Source organism: Falco naumanni, chromosome Z (assembly GCF_017639655.2).
Source record: "Falco naumanni isolate bFalNau1 chromosome Z, bFalNau1.pat, whole genome shotgun sequence".
Taxonomy (NCBI): domain Eukaryota; kingdom Metazoa; phylum Chordata; class Aves; order Falconiformes; family Falconidae; genus Falco; species Falco naumanni.
The window spans coordinates 4,609,098-4,628,855 of record NC_054080.1 but is presented as its reverse complement, the minus strand read 5'-3'; the positions used below and the strand labels follow the sequence as shown (position 1 = coordinate 4,628,855).

Below are 19,758 nucleotides of genomic sequence, written 5' to 3'. Positions count from 1 at the left end.
AAGACTTCTCAGTGGTGCCCAGTTAAAGAACAAGAGGCAGTGGGCACAATACAGAATATTCCATTTAAACATAAGAAAGAAACTATTTAAGGTGAGGATGGTCCAACACTGGGACAAGTTGCCCAGAGAGGTTGTGGAGTCTCTGTCCTTCAGGACACACAAAACCTGACTGAACACGTGGCTCTGGTCCAGCTGCTTTAATTGACCCTCCTCTTAGCAGGGAAAGTTGGACTAGTTTATCTCCAGAGGACCCCTCCAACATCAGCTCTTTCACCATTCTATAAGAATTGCTCTTTGCTTTTCCAGATTATCTTTATATTGAGAGAAACTTCTGGGAAAAATAATGCATGGTTAACTTTCCTTCAAGAGAACAGGTATGCTATGTGGGAGAGGACGTATTTGAACAGTGCCAGTACTGCATGCTGTGCTGCTAGTGGGGTGTTCTTGAGGGATGAATCTTACCTCTTCCTTTGGAGGATATTGGAGAAAATGTTTATCAAGTGTATGAGATGATCTGTGTTTTATCTGCCAATGGTTAATTGCACACTGCTTCTGTATGCAGAAATACTTTTGTTTCCTGACCTTCTATAGCACATTGCGTTAGTGCAAAGCTAGTCAAGTGCAGTTCCCAACTTCTACAACTATAGAGGGAAATGTTTTATCTTCAAAATCTTGTTACTAACTAGCAGTATCAAAAATTTTACATCTAAGAGTGAAAGTGAATATGAAGTTTTATATGCCACTACTTGAATGAGGCATTTTTGTGCTGATTGAAAAAGTGCTTGTATTCCTTTCCATGAGAGAGTGTTCTGAAAAACAGTTAAAAGAGTGGAAATAGCTATTTGGTTGATTTTTGGTGTCTTTTCACTGACATGTTTATGTAAGCTTCCCTTGCATGTCTGTGTTTGTTACTTTTTACTATTGCTTGTCATATTTTAAGCATGAAAATCTTGCCTGTAAACAGAGGAAGTACAGTGCGTATGTGGTGTGTTCTTTAACATGGTGTTAGTACTAGCTGATAGAATTTCATGTGCACAATAAAGTAATACAATGCCATGTTTCACTGGTTGTTATTTAGCTTTAGAAGCTTAAAGTTGCTTTATTAAAAATAAAAACAAAACCAAACAACAACAGCCACTGATAGTCAGAATTAAAGCTTGCTGAGTGACTAGGAATAAGGTTACTGCTGGCCGTGCTGAAGTGCCAAATCCTGATGAAGAGTTGGGCGTTCAAGTGATGCTATGCTGATTCGTGTGTGCTCTCCCTTGCCCACCTGTGCCTGGAGTTCAGCGAGGAGTAAATGCTCTGCACTAGTCAAAGGCTGAAATTTCACAATGTAGATGTTGTAAGTTATTGTAATTCCAGGGGATTTGTATGTTGACAGCTGTTAAATAGTGTCAGAACTGAAGAGACCACAAAACCCAAGATTGTAATCAGTGATGTAATTTTAAGGCAAAATGTCTTATGAAATGCGATGTCCACATGTGGCCTTAAAGTCTGTGAAACAGGGGACATACATTACCGGCCTCATGACCTGGCAGTGCCTTTTATGTTCAGTGAAGAACCTAACTGGCTATAGCAAGTTCCAGGGGATTTCTTGAAAACTAATAAAGCAGTTCCCCCCATTGTCCACCTCTGTGGTTTAAAAAGAACCAAAAAATGTTTATCCTTACCATAAAAGTTTTAATTCTTATTTTATAAAGGTACATTACTTTTCTAAAACACATATTGACTTGTTGTTAACTTATTCCTCTACAGGGTGTGATAGGTGTACAGTTGGTGGTTACCATGGTAATGGCCAGTGTCATACAGAAGATCATACCTCACTATTCTCTTGCTCGCTGGCTTCTCTGTAGTGGCAGGTAAGATAAGAAATGGTTGCTATATGGTGTGTGAACGTGGTAATGCAATTATTTGTTACAGTAGTAAAAGTAAAACATACAAATTTAATTTTCTTGAAAAATAATCTGCTGTTCTTTAAATTTATTATCATAGTATTGTGACACCTGACCTACGGGCTCAAGGTATAAAGATGTTGCTACAAAAGAACAGACTTATTTGTTGCTATTAGTTGTATCAATCATAAAGTTAATTGTTGTCCATCTCTTACATTATTAAAGACACAAGCTACGTACTTTAATATTAAAAAGCTAAACTGCATACAAGACACTGAAGAACAGAAGGGTTTTTTTGTTAGCGTTGTTCTTGGTAATCCACCTGCTGATTAGCCTTGCATATAAAGAGTGCTTAGGTATTTATTAAAAATTCTATTTTTTTAAATGCTTCATAAAACAGGATTAGTATAAATTTCAATACACTACTTCCTCATAACAGTAGATCAAACAGACATAATGAGTTGCAAGGGGACCATTCCCTGTGTGGCTGTATCCATAATAACAACAAAACCAGCAGCTGTTTTGAACATAAATCGGTATCTTAAATATTAAAATAATCATAGACACTCTGTTTTTTCATTTGGGAAGAAAAACACTTTGTATGTTTAGAAGATAGTGTGCTGTCTTTTGAATTGTTAAAATTTTGAGAATACAGAATCTCCACTCCCTGTTTTCTGAAGGAGTATCCTTGAATGACAGTGTGCTCCATAGGAGTCTTAACCAGTCTTGTATAATTTTCCATTGCCTTTTTTTTTCTCTGCATCTCAGCGTGACCAGCTTTTTCTTTAATTTTTCCCATTTCATCACCCAAAGAATTACTAATGAAAAATTACTGCAAATGTTGGTTAGATGCCTGTTAGGTACGTAAACCAGTAATTGTCAGGTGAATAATATGAACAGGAATCGTACTTGCAATTGTTGTGTGAAGTTTCATCGTTGACCACATCTGCAGGGTATTGATCACCTTTTTTGTGCTCTAAAAATAGTTTTACATTAATGAATATGAAACTGCATACTATTTATTTTTTTAGGTGTGTTACTACAATTGTGTTTATTAGTGATTCTTCAAATGACATTTTCTACTTTTTATATCCTATTTGAACTTTTGTTTCAAGATTTAGATATTTAATTGCTTTTTTAAAAAATTGTGCAATATTGTGGCTGTGTTGTTCATTCTTGTCGAGTTTTCACTTTCTGTATCCTTGTTCTAAGGCATGGCCTGTGCCAATGATAAGGAAGGTTTTGATGTTCAAATATTCATCATTGTTGTCTCTTTTTATCTTCCCATGCCTGTGGATTGATAAATACATAAAGCAGGATTTTTGTGCTCCTGTTTATGGAATTCTGCTCCTGCTGAAGTCAGTGGGAGTCTTATTGCCTTGTTAATAGCCTTGAAAATCTCATTGTTGCTTTTCAGTATTCCTCTATTTATGTGCTAACTATTTTAGTGCATTGTAATTTCAGTCATTGTGAATAACTTCCGGAATACAAGAATTATGTAAAGAGCCAGAAATAACTCTGTGTTCCAGAAATAAAAACAAATCAGAAGCATCACTACAACAAGAATCTGAATTTTAATGGCAGAAAGGAAAACAGTTCTTTTCTTAGTTTAGCTGACAAACTCTTTTGTGTTGAACCCATTTTTCCGCAGTACTGTCTTTTTGCCAGCAGTATTTTCTTTGTCAGACCTGTGTGGGTGGGGTGGTAGAGGCTTTACACAGAAGTGGACAGGTAGAAGCAGACATAGTTTCTTGCAAGCCGTTCAGCATTCGGAGGAAAAGTCCACCTGCTTCTCCTTTCCTTTGTCAATATACTTCAATTAGTCTTTGGTTCCCAAAACTGTTTAAGTTATTTGGCTAAATGCCTTTCTTCCCAAGACACTTTCCTGAGTGAGATAGTCTGAAATGTCTGTAGATAGCCCTTGCCACATGAGAGGGAGGGAAAACACACTACCAGACAAGCCAGAAACCCTTAAGTGGCTAGATGGTTTAAAGATACCTGTACGTGTGTATTCGAAGCATATTGAAAGGAACATAGACATTTCAAAATGGGAAAGAATTGTTAGAATAGCTAGACATAAGATAATTATTAAATTACAGAATGTACAACCATCATTAACTTTTGAAAAACTATTTACTTAAATTGGTAAAGAAATACAAACTTTTTCAATCAATGCTATTTTCAGAGTTTGACCAAAATTTGAATATTTGTATTTATTGAAGTCAATGAATTCGCAGCTTAAGTATCGGCATAGGCCTTTGCATTTTTAATTAATAAATTCTCTACCAAAACGTTGCTTTTAAGTTGCACAGCTACTTCAGTTCTGTTTTCAGATCACTTTAGGAAGACAAGAGAAAACGAAACTTTTTGTTGTCCATTTGTTAATGACCTTCATTCATATTTACTGGGACATATCTGTGCTGCTGTGCTATTCAGACTAACTTGGGTATGTCAAAGCTACAGAATAATTGTTGTGGGATCTCAGTTTTAAGCATATATAAGCTAAAGCAGATACAAACTATTTTTTTTTCTCTCTACCTTTAGGAAAATATTTATTCAGATCTCTTGATTTTGAGATTTTAAATGCAAAGTACGTAGGATTTATTAACTAAAAATTTCCCAAACTCCTATACCTATTAGTTATAATTAGGAATCACTTGCAACATAATTCTGTAGCGTAATCAAGAGCAAGTTGTGACTTAAGCATTTCATTTGTGTTAGTGTGTTACACAGAGCAAGACTTTTGTCTTTTCTGCTGTATTAGGTACTATCTGTCCGTCTGCAGTAAAGATTTTGAAAAATTAGCTTTCCAACAGAGGAAATTTTCATCATTACAGAACTGCTTGTGGTACACTCAGCATGCCAAATTCGGATCTGGGAGATGGTGAATGACAAAGCAGATTACTATTTCTCTGCTTTCTCTTACCTTCTCTGCGTTGTGTGAAAGATAGGAAGAAGTTAGTACTTTCAGTGTAGTTTGTCTTGCATGAAAAGGTTGTTGCTCTGGTTGCTGTGTGATTCTCAGCCTTAACAGAGTCTCTTTTGCAGGGAAGTTGCAGCCATCACATGTTTCATCTGGGACCACACATGAAAAAAAGAAATTAATTGAATAACTTTCACTCCTACTGATGCCACAAAAAACAAAACAAACAAACAAAATTCAGCCCCTCTTCTGCCCCCCACCCTATCCTTGTTCATGCAAAGTCTGTATTATTTGCCATTTTTAATTTTTTAACACAGTGAATTTCTTCAAGGGAAAATCTGCATTGTGCAATGGTTTGGATCTCTGTGATGTATTACTGGCTAGTAGTGAAGTTCTTTTCTCTTGAAGAAACACCAGCATCAGCTGATTCTTTAGCACAGCAGCGCCTCCTGACAGGCTTGTGGAACCCTCTATCAACCAAATTGTATTCTTTGTAATACTGCTGGTTTGAACTCCTACGTATCCATTATGCCAATTTTTAAGTTATTTTGGGATGATCTCTGTGAGCTCTGTGCAGCTGGCTGTTTAGTGCTTCATTATATTAGCAATTAAACTGCTGAAATTGGGAGGTCTTCCTGAAACGTTCTTGGCACACCATTTTTCTTCATTCCCACCTCCCTGGCCTCAGACGAGTTTAGTGTAGTGTCAAGGACAGTGTCAGGATGGAAATGGCTGTCTGTCCTGTTTAAGGTATGCCAGGTAGGCATGTGCTCAGTGGTATGTACATTTCATTAAAATTTTACCTATTCTTTCTTGTAGTCTCTATTCAGTGTCTCTTGAAGCGTGTGTGCACACATGAAGTGTCAGTTGTAAGGAAGGCAGAAGATGTATAATGTTTGTTTGTAATAATGTTTGTTGTGGCTGCTTGCATTCAGGACTGTTTCTCCTTTTAGCACGCATCTTGTATCAGTGGCCTTCCCTTAGTATTTGTTGTGTAGACAATATTCCATGAAGAATGACAGAATATTTTCTATTTAAATGAAAGACCACGTTCTGCAAATATAAAGGTGGTGGACATCCAGTTGGGACAGGAAGCCTTTTCAAAGCAGAGCTGGGGGATCAACTCTTACCAAGTGGCTTGAAATTGTTAGGGTTTGAGGTTTGTTTTCCAAATTTGCCTTGATACTTTTCTGAAATTTGATGTAACATAATGGCTAGTTTACCAGTGTAGGTTTGAGTGGTCCTAATGGTTTTCTTAACGTGAAAAGTACTGGTGGTTGGGGATTCCATTATTATCGCTATTACGCTATGTTAACCTGTGTCACCAATTAGTGGCCTCTTACTCCAGAAAAGGACTTCTGCATAAGTTTCCCAGGCTTGCTCCTGTTCATACTTAGGCTCCTTTGCCTTAGCATTTCAGAGTGGAGATCAGAGTGACATCCTCTGTATCTGGACAGCAGCCCTCCCTTGCTGAATGTGAAGAAGGCCTTGTTTCAGCTACCAAGGTTCTTATGCTCAGAGCTTGCAGTAAAACATACCATTTTAGAGACTTATCCGTCTTTGGTTCTCCTCTTCAGAATTTCCTTGCCACTACTTGCCTTTCAAATGAGCAATGGATGGTGTATTGACTTGTGAAAGTGGAAAAAGTTGCAGCTCAGCTACGTGTAAATTAGTGAGTTTTTTTAATAGCACTTTTTCTGTTAGGAGTTGAAGATGTCACCGAGGAGCTGTTTAGGAAAGGAACATTGATACTATGATCTGCTCTGCCTAAGAAAGACTGGTAGTGGTGGTTTGTGATAATAGCTGTTCTGGGTTCTGGAACATTACTGTTTTTTTGAGAGGCATAATCATACTTTCTAAAATCGCTTGCAGTATGGTTCTGATGGGTAATTGTAATGGTATAATCATTCTAGTGAACTTTTTCCAATATCATTACAACCTTGTTTGCTGTATTTTATAACCTGAAAAATTGTTGTTTTGTGAATTGAAGGGCTTTCACCTGAATGACAAAGTGGCAAAGCTTTCTCATTATGATTATGTGTCTTGAACTGAAGTTTGTGGTGGCTCAGTTCAGGCAGGGCTCATACTTGCACACAAGGGTGTTTTGCTTAGGTGTTGTAAGTGAATGGTGTTTTAATATAAATCTATGTTGTTTTTTTTAAAAAAAACACTTTGAATTGCTAATACTGGTATTATTTTCTTTAGTTTACGGTGGTATCAGCATCCTACTGAAGAAGAACTACGCATTCTTGCAGGGAAACAAAGAGGGAAGAGCAAAAAAGATAGGTAAATACATGTTTTAAGCTTTTTTCTCCACCCCACCCCCCTTTTTTAATCAGCATGATCCATATAATAACTTTGCTAGCCATCTTTTGTCTTTGTGTGAGTTAAAAACTGCTAGTTGCATATGACAGCCCTGCTTGCATTAATTGTTACAGCTGTGTACTGAACTGTGTTCTTTCAGTTGAACATGCCCAAATTGTGCTGATCTGGATGATTTGCAGTCCACGAAATTGGTCTGTGAAGCTGCTAATTTGGTGGCAAGGTTTTTTTTTTTTGTGTGAATCTATTCATTTGGATGAAAACTGAGGAAAGCAATTCTATAGGATTGAAACTCTTCATCTTAAAGCAAGAGAAGAAAGATGTATTAGTTCAACATAGGATTACTATGAGCCACCACTCTTACACAGCTGTGAAAAATGTAAATGTGCTCCTAGGATGTATTAGGTGAGATATTTCAAGTAGAAGTGATAGGGAAATATTAATCCTCTTGGACAAGTCACTGGCGTAGAACTTCTATCTGGATTACTGTGTACAGTTCTGATCACTCATGCTCAAGTATGTGAACAGGTGAACAGAGACTGCTAGGATCATCCAGGAAACAGAATGTCTGTCTTAACTAGAGGAAGCTAAAAGAGCTTGGCTGTTTAACCTAGCAAATAGATGACTTAGTGGGATGGGATAGCTGTCTCTCAGCTGAAGCTGGAAACAGATTCCTGACATTCAGATACGAAGTTCTGGAACAGCCTTCCCCGACGTACAACTGTAGCAAGAACCAAGGCATCTTGAGGTGATGGAGCTGGCTATGTTGATGCAAGATTTCTGAATTGGCTTTGTTTAAAACAAACCCATCTCTCTGGTTTTATTTTTGGTGACTAGGAGGTTTCCTTTGGTCCTTTTTCTTTTATTCCAGTGTGAACTCTCTTACAATTCTTAACACTTGTGTTAATCCACAAACTGCACATATAATCTGTTCATTGTACTATGATTTTTTTTTTTAACCTGTTTCATAGTTCTTAAGCTACATGGTTAGCAACCTTACTTGCCACACTTTGGGGTAAATAATCCAGTGGTTCCTTTAGTATTAAATAACTAATTTTAAATGTTTGTTGCAATATTCTTTCAAATTCAGAAACTCATTTTATGTAACAGTTTTCTGTAACAAGTTGAGGCAAAATAAATGTCAATAGCATTGCAATTTATAACTGTCCATTTAAACAGTGGTATTTATTTATATGTAAAATAACTTTAATTACGTAACTGTAAGTCCACCCATAGGAACCTTAAGCAGAAAACCGCAATGGCATTGTCAAATAATAATTATATGTTTCTCTTACTGCCCTTCGCAGCCTTGCCAGTGTTTTGCCATCCAAAATATGTGTGTTCTCACTTTCACCAGAGCAGTTGCATGCTTTCAGCAGAGGTGAAGCATGTCATGTTAATGTGTACTGACATATAACCTTGAATTTTGTAATATTTGGAAAATTCACTGTGAAATTTAGTGAGAACCTGTATGACAAGATACTTTGTGCATTAAGTCCTTTTTCAGTTACTAAACCTCTACATTTAATGTTTCAAGTCTGATGCTGTTTTCAGGTCTGCACAGCCAAATTTTGTTGCTATGATTTACTTATTATATGATTGATATAATTTTCTCACAGTATTAACATGGAATCAAGAGAATACAGCTGTAATAGTTGTAGGTGGTTGTTTACACTAGGATAAATGTTAATCACAGGGGGATATAAAACTTCAAAGAAACCAAGAATGGTCATGTAGAGACTTAAATGAGACTTTGCCTTGCTGTTTTAACAACAGAATGAATACAGTTTTTAGTTAATAAATACATTTCTGTGACCTCTAAAGAAGTGGCTGTTGTTGGAGGAGAATCGTAGTTTAAAGTAGGACTTGTTCCTGTTGAGTTGGTTTGGATGTACTGTTTTAGGTTGCACAAGATGGAACGGAGTGCTACTTTGAGCCAAGGAGATGTGAAACACGTGGTGCAGGAGAAATAAGGACACATCTATTTGATTTTCCCCTTGTCTTTTCTAGAGGAAGAATTTGCTTTGTCAAGCCTGTAGTCTTAGAAAATGTAGTACCTGCTCCTTACTTACTTTTCCAATTTGAACTAATTAAAAGAGAAATGACAGAAGGAGATCCAAGGAACTTGCATGAAAACGAGCCTTAGAAACAGCTGTAGTGTGAACTAGTAGTCAGTTTTATTCACTGCATGTTACACTTCATTGTATTATGCTGTAGGTTATAATAGCACATGACTATTAGGCAGTTTTCCTATGTCAGAATCATTGTGTTATATTAAATTGTTAGGCTAATGAAAAGGTCCATAGCTACTATGAATTAAAGCTGTCAGTGATCCTGGGTGTGTCTCTCAGATTATGGGTCTCCTGGGATAATTAAAATGTAGGAACACTGAAATGGCTTCAGTTATCAAAATGGTCATCTCACTCAAGGCGATGGTACTCCTGGGTGCGTGCAGTAAGAAAACATCAGAAGTACAACTAGGGGCAGGGAAGCACATAGAAGCTTGCAGAGTGTCATGTGGCTAGGCATCTGAATTTTTTGAGTAATGTTTCAGATTCCTATCCTCAATTTTCAGTGCTTTGGATAATACTAAGAATTAATATAACTCGGAAAAAAATATTTTCATTGGTGCTTTCTGTTTGCATTCTTATCTCACACATTAGCTGAGAGGACATCATTCTTTAAAAATAAGTTCACAATTGATTGTTTGGATCTCTTTTAATGCTTATGTCCCAATAGCTCATCTTTCTATGGAAAATCTACCTATCTCTTTCTGATTTCAGAGGTGCTGTGCTAAAATGTGGCAGAATTTACTGTTTCCTTCTGGCGATTTAGGGGTTTTACGTTTTCGGGGGTTTTTTTGTTTGTTTTTTGTAAACCTAACATTTCTGATCTGCTTTAATAATTTTTCCAATTTCATGTATCTTGACTTTGTTCAGTTTCTTCTTAAGAGCATCCTGTTTTCTTCAATTTCAAGTCTTACTAGTGTGGCTTTTTTTCAGGAAAGTGAAGATCATGGTGGTGTTATAGTTTCAAAGCTCCAGATGAAAATGCACCTGTTGTTCTACATACGTTATCTTTTATGGTCTTTACATGTACCTTTCCTGTGAAAAATTATTCCTTAAAGATGCATTTGTTCTAAACCAATAATTTGGAAAACATGGTACAAGTTTGTTATATATGTAAGACATACTTTTCTTTATCCTGTATTTCCAAGATGATTCAGTAGAACTGGAAAAGGGGAGCTATGGTGGCTAGAAGAAGGGCTTCCACACAAGGATGAGAAGTGTAAGGCTTAGCTGTTCCGGGAACTGGTTGAGGGAGGGTTTTGCAACAGGTACGTATTCAGTGTGCATGAAGTGTGGCTAGGGAGTAGTAAACTTACTGCTACGTTATACAGGGAGGGAGGCACTTAATAACATTAGTAGGGTAGATTTAAGGATTTCTCCATTTGGGACCACATTGTGAAACTTGGTGCTGCAAGACACTACAGGGTTCAACCAATTGTATACTGTTTCAGAGGGGGTTTAGGCAAATTCCTGTACATTTTGAAAAATGACGGTTTCAAAAGATGCAGTCTCTGGCACAGATTGTCTTCAAGTTGCTTAATGGTGGAGGCCAGGAACGGTTTAGCAGTATGAGGATTGATCTTTGGTTACCTTACTCCTTTCATTCGTATAAGCAAGTAGCCACCTGTATGAAAGGAGCAAATGAATCTGTGTGAATATGTAAATCTGCTCTTTATGAAGCCCCTGTGTATTGCTGTCATGCTCTGCAGCAATGGTTAGAAGCTGGAACACAGCTTTGAACCCTGGTGCTGTATCGTGATGATCTTAGCCTTGTCTGTCTCCCCAAAGAGAGCATGATGGATTATTTCTTTTCAAGATGTACTGGATCTCTAGGATTGCTAGTAATTCATAAATGGGGTATGAATTGAAACAAGTCTATAGTATTTCTACACATACCCTTCAAGATTAGAAAACTACCTTGAAATTGGCTTTGCCTGATGGCCAGTAGGATGGATCTTTCAAGGATCTAGGTTACTGCAGCTCACATGACATACTCTAAGCATCCTGTTGTGACAAAAAAGGCCTAATGCTTTTTTGGAAAATTTATTTCTCCTTATCAGCTATCTTCTGAGATAGGTTATTGCTTGTTATTTCCAATGAACAATCAAAAAAATTAACACTGCCAAGTCGGTCTTTACTTGCTTTCAATCCAAGACTTTAGCACTCATGTCTTTCATCACCCTGGTCTAGACCTCAATCAAAAAGCCTCAGTTCAGCTTTGATTTTCTTCAGGGTATGTCTGTGACAGGGTGGATGTATTCTGCTCTCTAGCTGTAGTGTGGTTTCAGTAACCTTTTGAGATTGTGGGAATTTACTAGAACACCCTGTCACTCCCTGAACAGGAAGAAAATCGGTGGGCTGAATTAAGTACTGGCCACTGGATCTTGCCCTAATACATGCTCAGGATGCTATTTATAATCACAGAATTGTTTAGGCTGGAAAAGACCTTTAAGATAATAGAGTCCAACTGTTAACCCAGCACTGCCAAGTCCACTACTAAACCATGTCTCTAAATGCCACATGTACATTTCTTTTAATTACCTTTAGAGATGGAGACTTCACCACCTCCCTGGGCGGCCTGTTGCAATGCTTGACGACCCTTTCAATGAACAAATTTTCCAAATATCCAATCGAAACCTCCCCTGGCAAAACTGGAGGCCATTTCCTCTTGTCTTATTGCTTGTATGTTGGAGCCTTACAACATGAAGCTAGGGATCATTGACATGCCTGGTTGTTTCTCAAGGTTTAAACTTGGATTAATGCTTTTAGTTAGCTAGAAAGAAATGTTTGCATTTGGCAAAAAAGTGGTCTGCACTGTTCTTAAATTTGAAATGCCATTATATATTGAAACAGTTTATTTTGTCACATCCATGTGTGTATTATCTATCTATTTATTTTTACAGAAAATATAATGGTCATATTGAAAACAAACCCCTAACCATTCCAAAAGACATCGATCTTCATCTGGAAACAAAATCTGTGACCGAAAGAGACACTATTGGTAAGAATAAGTGGATGCAGACAATAATATATTATTTATCAAGTGTTCATTTGCTATGAATTCTAGCATATCTCTTTTTTTTTTGTAGACAAAAGTATAGAAGTATGACTGATAATAAAATTAAATAAGAAGGGAAGAATGAGAGCCACATCTTCTCTGTTCCATGGGTGACAATAGCAGTGTTATGAACAAGGATGTGTAGGTGAAATTCAGCATAAAGCACATCTGTTGTTGTATCAGGCATCCGTAGCAATATGAGACAACATGGAAAGGATCACATTATAGTCTATTTGATCATAGTTTTGTACAAGAAATTGACGATTGGCAGATGTTGAAACATATGCCTTCTGCTCATCTAAAATAGGAAATGGGTTGTAGCATTGAAACCTAGACCTTTCAACCACATGTATGAAATACTGAGGTACAATGCTTAGAAACAGAAACTGACAGTACAGAAATAAACAGCGTTAAGTGTTTTGGAAGTTGCTATTTTTTTAAGTGGTAATGTTTGATTCATAACCAGTTATTCTGTTACAGAAAACTCATATATGGATATGTATGAATGTATGATACGTATTTTCTTCCTATCTGCATTTTCATATACATGTGTTTTGTGCGTAAACATAGAAGGAAAGGAAGCATAGTCCTATGCAGGAGAATTCTCAGCTTAAAGTATTGGAGACAGTGTAGAAAATACCTTTAACGGAAACGCAGAGTTTCTTGAAGCTGGCACATAAAGCATTCCCAAGGTTCAGTTAGTGTTAATTGCTTGAAACTAGACCATTTAACTGTCTTCCTAAGTATTTATAGGTACTGATACAGTGTAGGGCTTAACTGTCTAAAAGAGTTATGTACACAAACTTTGGTTGAATCTAACCAGGTATTTATTTCAAAATAAATATAGGATTTGGAAATACCAGAGTTTGGCCAGTTTCCTGTGTTTAATGTCAGCTTGTAGTCAACAGACTAATTGCTCAGTAATGTTTTGTGACTTCTTAACTCTGTAGGTCCTACATCTACAGCTGTTTGGGAGGGACAGGCTGCACTTCATTGTCACAAATTATTCTTTGCAGTTCCCAGCAACTGTGGGAGTTTTCTTCATAAATCACCTGGCCTGCATGGAACCTGGTGTGATCCCCAGAATTTTTACAGTGGCATTTACACAATGATTTATTGTTATATGGGCATTACTAACAAAATCTGAAAGAACAAGCTGTCAGTATCTTAGATGCTGTTTTTTTAAAGATAAAGAGGAAGTGGTTACATTTAGGGGTTTAAATTACTGCCAATGAGCTTGTAATTTTTAACAGAGAGTCAAGAAAACTTACCTGGAATTGCAGCTAGACTGAACTGGAGAACCTGTTTCTGTTGTGATGTTGAGATCTAAATTAAGTGTACTTTTTGAATTTAGGACATTAATGTATAAAAGCTGAGATGATAAAATAGTAAAATCTTGTAGCGTTATAAATTTGAGTAGTAATCAAGTATCAATTAACAGAAGCAAAGAGTGAGTTTCAGGTTGCTGAGTGGAAAAAATGCGGCTTTTTTGCTGTTCTTGCACTTGGGTGATAGGGGTCTACCTAGACCTCAGCTAGTTGAAAATATTTTTTAATTGTCATGCCATTCTATATATGTCAATAACTGCCTTAAAATATCAAATTTAACATCCGCAAACTTGTATTTTTCAGCATTGCATTATTTTCCGGAATATCAGTGGTTGGTGGATTTCACTGTTGCAGCTACAGTTGTGTATGTGGTGACAGAAGTCTATTACAGTATCGTGAAGCCCTCCCAAGAAATGAATATCAGCATAGTGTGGTGTCTGCTTGTCTTGGCTTTTGCAGTGTATCCTTTTCTGTTTTCTTAAGTTACTCTGTCCCAGATAGTCTACATCCTTCTGCAATTCATATAAAGCTCTGTACTGTCAATTGGTAGGTTGCACAAATACTTAGCATTTGGAAGAAGGATTGCGTAAGCTAGTGTCACTGGGTAATATATTATACTATGTATATATTGTGTATATGTATATATACATAAACATGCCTTTGTACATGCTGATCACTAGCTTGTTAACATTAATACTAAACCATTTATGGAAGAAATACATGTATGTGAACATACAGTTGGTGCTCATCTGTAGTATGTAGTGGTTCTGAACTAATTTGGCTTTGCCTAGTTTGGCAATCAGAAATAGGTTTCTGTACAGAATGAATTTACAGCTTTTGGAGAAGTGTATAATTTATTGCACACTTTTTGTTTTCAGTGTGTTTGATCTGATACTTCCTGAACAAAATAGTACGGTAACGTCTATACTAATTTATTGCAAAGGTACATTGTTGAAGTTTAACCCCAGCTGGTGTCTAAGCCCCATGCAGCCGCTTGCTCATGCTTCCCACAGTGGGATGGGGGAGAGAATCTGAAGGGTAAAAGTAAGAAGACTTGTGGGTTAAGATAAAGACAATTTAATAGGTAAAGCAAAAGCCGTGCATGCAAGCAGAGCAAAATAAGGAATTAATTCACTGCTTCCCATGGGCAGGCGGGTTCAGCCAACTCCAGGACAGCAGGGCTCTGACATGTGTAGTGGTTACTTGGGAAGACAAATGCCAAATACTGAATGTACCCTCTTCCTCTTTCTTAACCCAGCTTATATACTGAGCAGGACTTTCTATGGTACGGAGTATCCCTTGGGTCAGCTGTGGTCAGCTGTCCTGGCTGTGTCGCTGCCCAGCTCCTTGGACCCCTCCAGCCCTCTCCCTGGCAGGGCATGAGAAACCAAAAAGTCCTTAACTTAGTACAAAAATCACCCAGCTACAACCAAAACCATTGGTGTGCTCTCTCAGCATTGCTGTCACACCAAATCACACCCAGCACTGCACCAGCTGCTAAGAAGAAAATAAACTCTATCCCAGCTGAAACCTGGATGAAAAATATGCATGATATGAAAATATGAAAAAATCATACATGCATGAATTCATAATTTTAAAATGCAGTCAAGACACTCTCACAGAGTTTACAGAAAATAAAATACATAGAGAGTTGTAGGAGCTGAGGTGGTGTGTTTTCAAAGCTCTGTGAAAAACTAAACTCCCCTCTGAAACTGGGAGAAACAAAAGCAGAGTATTTAGGAAACGGGCCATGTCAAACCATAAGAAGCAGCATCTGTTGTGTTTGTTTTTATTGGAGAAGGCAATGTCACACATGGATGCTTGCACAGTAATTAACTGCTTTCCACAGACCAATCCAGACGTACACTTTAGGGAGGAAAACTGCCTTTTAAAGACATGATAGGTGTTAAAGCAATGGAATTGAATAAAGGCCTGCAAGGGTGTAGGTTATGGAAAAGTGAGTTAGAAAATTAATTTCTGCAACTCCTCTGCTCCCTCAAAAGCTGAAAACCAGATAAAGTGCTAATTTAGGGTTGATATAGCACTTGAATATTCAAAATTGATTAATCTCTATAAATGCCTGGTCTTCAATAGCGATTCTTACTATGTTGAGGGTTTTTTTGGTGTGTGTTAGCAGTAGCTGGTGGTATTACGTAAAGCCTTTGAACTCTCATGTTTGGTTGTATTTGGCTAACATTTCTGGATGTGCTTAAATACTTGTCTGCACTTGATAGGTATTAAAATGTGTGCTGCCTGTATGATAAGGTCAGGAGTTCCTTTTCTAAGTAGGCTGAAGTATAAATGATATCCAGAATTTTCCTTGTAATGAGTAAGAGCTTCCTTGGAGAGGGAGCCGAGTCATATTGGGAGGGGAGGGGGAGAAGACTGGTAGTAGCTTGCTTCCAGACCAGGTGTTTCTCCTTTGACTTGTCAGCGGACAGGTCCACAGTCCAAAAGGTGGTTTTTCTAGTCTGCTAGGTAGTGACAGGAAAGTTGATGTCTGGCTCGTGCACTTTATAATGGTATTACAGTTACATTACAGCCGTAATATAGCTGTTGCACTGCCTTCGTTTTACTTGTTTGGCTGAAGTCTGGAATTCTAGTTTAATCTTGGCAGAGGAAAGGAGACAGAGGCAGCTACTGCTTAAGAAATCAGAAATGAAAGCCAGCACCTTCGACTCCCGTTTTGAGCGCGAAGGGGAGGTTAATAGAACTAACGGAAAAGCAAGCTTCCAATACTAAAGCCACAACGCACTCTTAGATTTGTGGGTGGCAGCACCCCATTTGCTTCATCTTCCAAGTCTTGGGTATAGCCAACTTAAATAATACTACAGTGGTAGCGGTGGATTATATATATTGTAGGAAAATCTACTGCGATAATTTTTTCTCACAGTGGTGTTTGAATACAGTCCTAATCCCTGCTTTCATTGGGTCATCAATTCAGGGCAAAGCCAAATGCAGAAATTAGGGAAGATAAGTCACCTGGCAGCACAAGCTTTTCAGTCTCAGTAGTGTGAACATGCAAGACGGTATTATGGTCTTTTTTTGATAGTTTCTTTCTCACCTGCCATTTTTATATGAATTGAGCTTAAACCAACATGCCCAGTTCTATCCTAATCTGACTGCAGTATTGGAGATCTAATTGCACTTTTGGACCTGGAGGAGATTGAAAGAGACCTACTGTATTCCCTGCATGTTAAAAGCACATTAGCTATATTTTCTCACTAGCCTTTCTACATTACTGAAAGGCAAGTAGGACCAGATAGAATAGTATTAAAAGTGAAAGATCATGTGCTAAAGCTACATTTTATTTAACAAGCTGTTAATTGCATGCTTTAGCATTTTTGTACCTAGGCATGTATTGTCTAAGGGACCAATACTGTTTTGGTAATAAGTATATTTTGGTGAGGAAATTCTTGAGGACTTCTCCAACCTTTCTCTCAGCCCAACAAACCGATAGAAGTTAAAGTTTAAAATTCGTGTGGCATTTCTAAAAACATAAGGAAATTTGGGAAAGCCTAGAGAGGAATGATCTGATAAGTAGGACCAGGCCTTCAGAAATAAAAAAAAAATTCTGGGAAATAGGAAACCTGTATACAACTGTAACCTCGTATAATCACTTACCTAGTACTACTTTTGAATAGTCATTTATTAATTATACAAAAGAGTCAAATAGTCAGAACTAGTTTCCTGCCACTTTTTACAACTTTGGTTTCCTTTTTTGTCCTGTGGTATTAAATAGATCTTGGTTTTATTGGAGGCTTCTGTACGGAGCAGGTGATTTTGTAGAAAACCTCATGGAGTCACTGCCTCCTCATATTGAACAGGGCTTTGCTTAATTACCTGTATGGTTCCTGGACTGATGGGATGAAGTAGTGTGCTTCTGTGCAGTCTGAGGGATTAGTGATAAGCAGAAGGCTGCTGTACTAGCAAGTACAGTCTAAACTTTATGTTAGAGTTAACATCTCCATAAATATGTTAACTTACATTACAGCTTTATGGGTGAAGGAGGATGGTGGGTGCAAAGAGTGATACATAGAGATACTGATAATAGTGCTTGGGATCAGTTGCAACCTGGGCAGGTGGAAAGAAATTTCAGAAGAAAACTGGTTAATTCACGTGTTGTGACATCAGGCCCCTGGGATACTTAGACTACTTTAAAACTTACACAGTTATTTACTAATTCAGTACATCAGGACCAGAAATGATTCATCATAATCTAAATGTTAGAAAAAATTGGTTGCCTCTGTATTTTCAATTGAAAGCAGTCAATGTGATAGGTCAAGCATTAGTTCTAGAATGGTTTTGTGTTATGATGAAAGATGTTTCTTGTGTTTCATGGCTGTGTATTAAGAGGTGATAGTTTGTACTAAGGATTTGGCTGACGGAATGGCTGAAAGAAGCTTGGGGAAGTTGGAGAGGATGATTGGTGGGTTTTTTTCAGTTGCTTCAAAGCAGTGATCCGTTATTGGCATCTTTAAATGTTCTTAGTGTAGATACTCAGAAAAATTCTAGAAATGAATCTAGGCTATACATGTGTTTTAACAGAAATTTAGTCTAAAAGGAATAGTACATAAATTTAGTATTTGAGTTCCAGTTAAGAGTATGTTGTCATTACATTGATAGTAGTAGTGCTAGGCAAACCTGTGTTTCCTGTGCTGAAATGTTTGTGCAGCTGCATGAGCAGGTACCTCAGTGACAGATGCTAGATTCCTCTTCCAGACCAGGGAGATGCTCCAGTGGCAGCTCATGCTCAGCTTACCCATGGTAAGGCTGGGTATGGCAGGGGTGTCTGCATGTGTCCCTCGTCCTGCTGAACTGAGTGTGAACCTCACAGTTTGTAGCATGGATAAGTACTTCCAGGACAAGGAACTCTGTTTTTAGCAGAACAGAAAAACAAATCTGTAAATGGCTAGATAGTTTCAGGAAGACTCAAAAGATGTTTCTTGGAGGCAGCATTTAGAAGGCTTACTGTACAACCTGCTTGATGTTTAATATTTTTGAAAGGCTGCAGGATACTACGTTTCTTGATCATTTTTTGTGCTGATAAGCCTGCAGGCACTGAAGAGTTTCCAATACCTGAAGAGGAGTAACAAAACAAAGATGTTGAGGGTTTTTTTTAAGACTGGTTATTGATCATGACCTACTGATTTTGAATTTTGGATTAAAAATTAGTTTTGCAATGTTTCTTGCAAAAGCAGTTTGTGAAAACTCATTGTGGTGCAGGCCACAATGTTTTAATTACTGTTTTTCTATTATTCTTTGTGTACAGTTTGTTGCAGATAGTAACTATTCACAGATTGATGATTTCTGTTATTTTGGAATTTGGAAAGATGGTTTCTGTCAGAACAGATATTCAAAATTAGCAAACTGAATTGTTGATCATGAATTTAGCAATTGCAGACAGCTTACTTGCAAAGGAGTGGATTTGTAAAATAACAACATGTTTTACTGGTGGGAGGAAGAATGTGCATGAGGACGGAGTGGGACAGACTATACTGAGAGGTGATCCATCTTGACAGTAGTGTGTGTCTAAATTATGATACATATGCAGCTATTTAGAATGTATCACTGGAAGCAACTAAGTTGGGTTACTTAAATTTTTTACTATAAACTTAAAACAGTGTTGTATGCGGTAAGTTCTGTTGCAAAGATAAAGTATGTAGGAAAACTAATGTGGCAAAGCAAAAGTAAGATATTTCTCAGCTGGGAAGCTATCTGTTATCTGAAAAGGTTTAAGTAAGCTGATTCATTGGTAGGTTAGTAAATTTGACTGGCTACTTCTGGAAATATATTGATGGCATAGCAAAGGCAAGTGACAGGCTTCTCTTGACTTAAGGTTGATCTAGGGAAAGTCATTCATCAAGTACCTTAAAATAACCTCTAAGCCTTAAACTATAATTTTTTCTACATAAGTGCAATCAGAAATAGTATAGAAGAGTTTGTTTGGTTGTCAACTGTGACTCCAAAAATTTTGTGTATTTTAATAGAAACAGAACATAGGTCTCTTCAATCACATGCATAAATAGCGCTGGACTATATCACTCAAAAACTCCATGATTGCAGCAATTTAAAAGACAAAATTCTTTTTGCAAAAATGTATACCATAAATTCTACAGGCAAATCACCTTTTTATGATCAAAAAAAAAAAAGTAATATAAGG

The 19,758-nt window shown here is 37.3% G+C and overlaps 1 protein-coding gene across 2 annotated transcripts in view; it reads left to right on the top strand.

Annotated features, from left to right (window-relative positions):
- The window catches only part of TMEM161B (transmembrane protein 161B), a 61,008-nt gene that overhangs the window by 13,639 nt on the left and 27,611 nt on the right, over window positions 1-19,758 (top strand). For both annotated transcript variants that reach the window (XM_040579423.1, XM_040579422.1), the window contains exons 2-5: window positions 1,759-1,862; window positions 7,024-7,104; window positions 12,113-12,210; window positions 13,899-14,055. In XM_040579423.1, coding sequence (XP_040435357.1) covers window positions 1,759-1,862; window positions 7,024-7,104; window positions 12,113-12,210; window positions 13,899-14,055 — 440 coding nt within the window. The remainder of the gene's footprint in view (window positions 1-1,758; window positions 1,863-7,023; window positions 7,105-12,112; window positions 12,211-13,898; window positions 14,056-19,758) is intronic.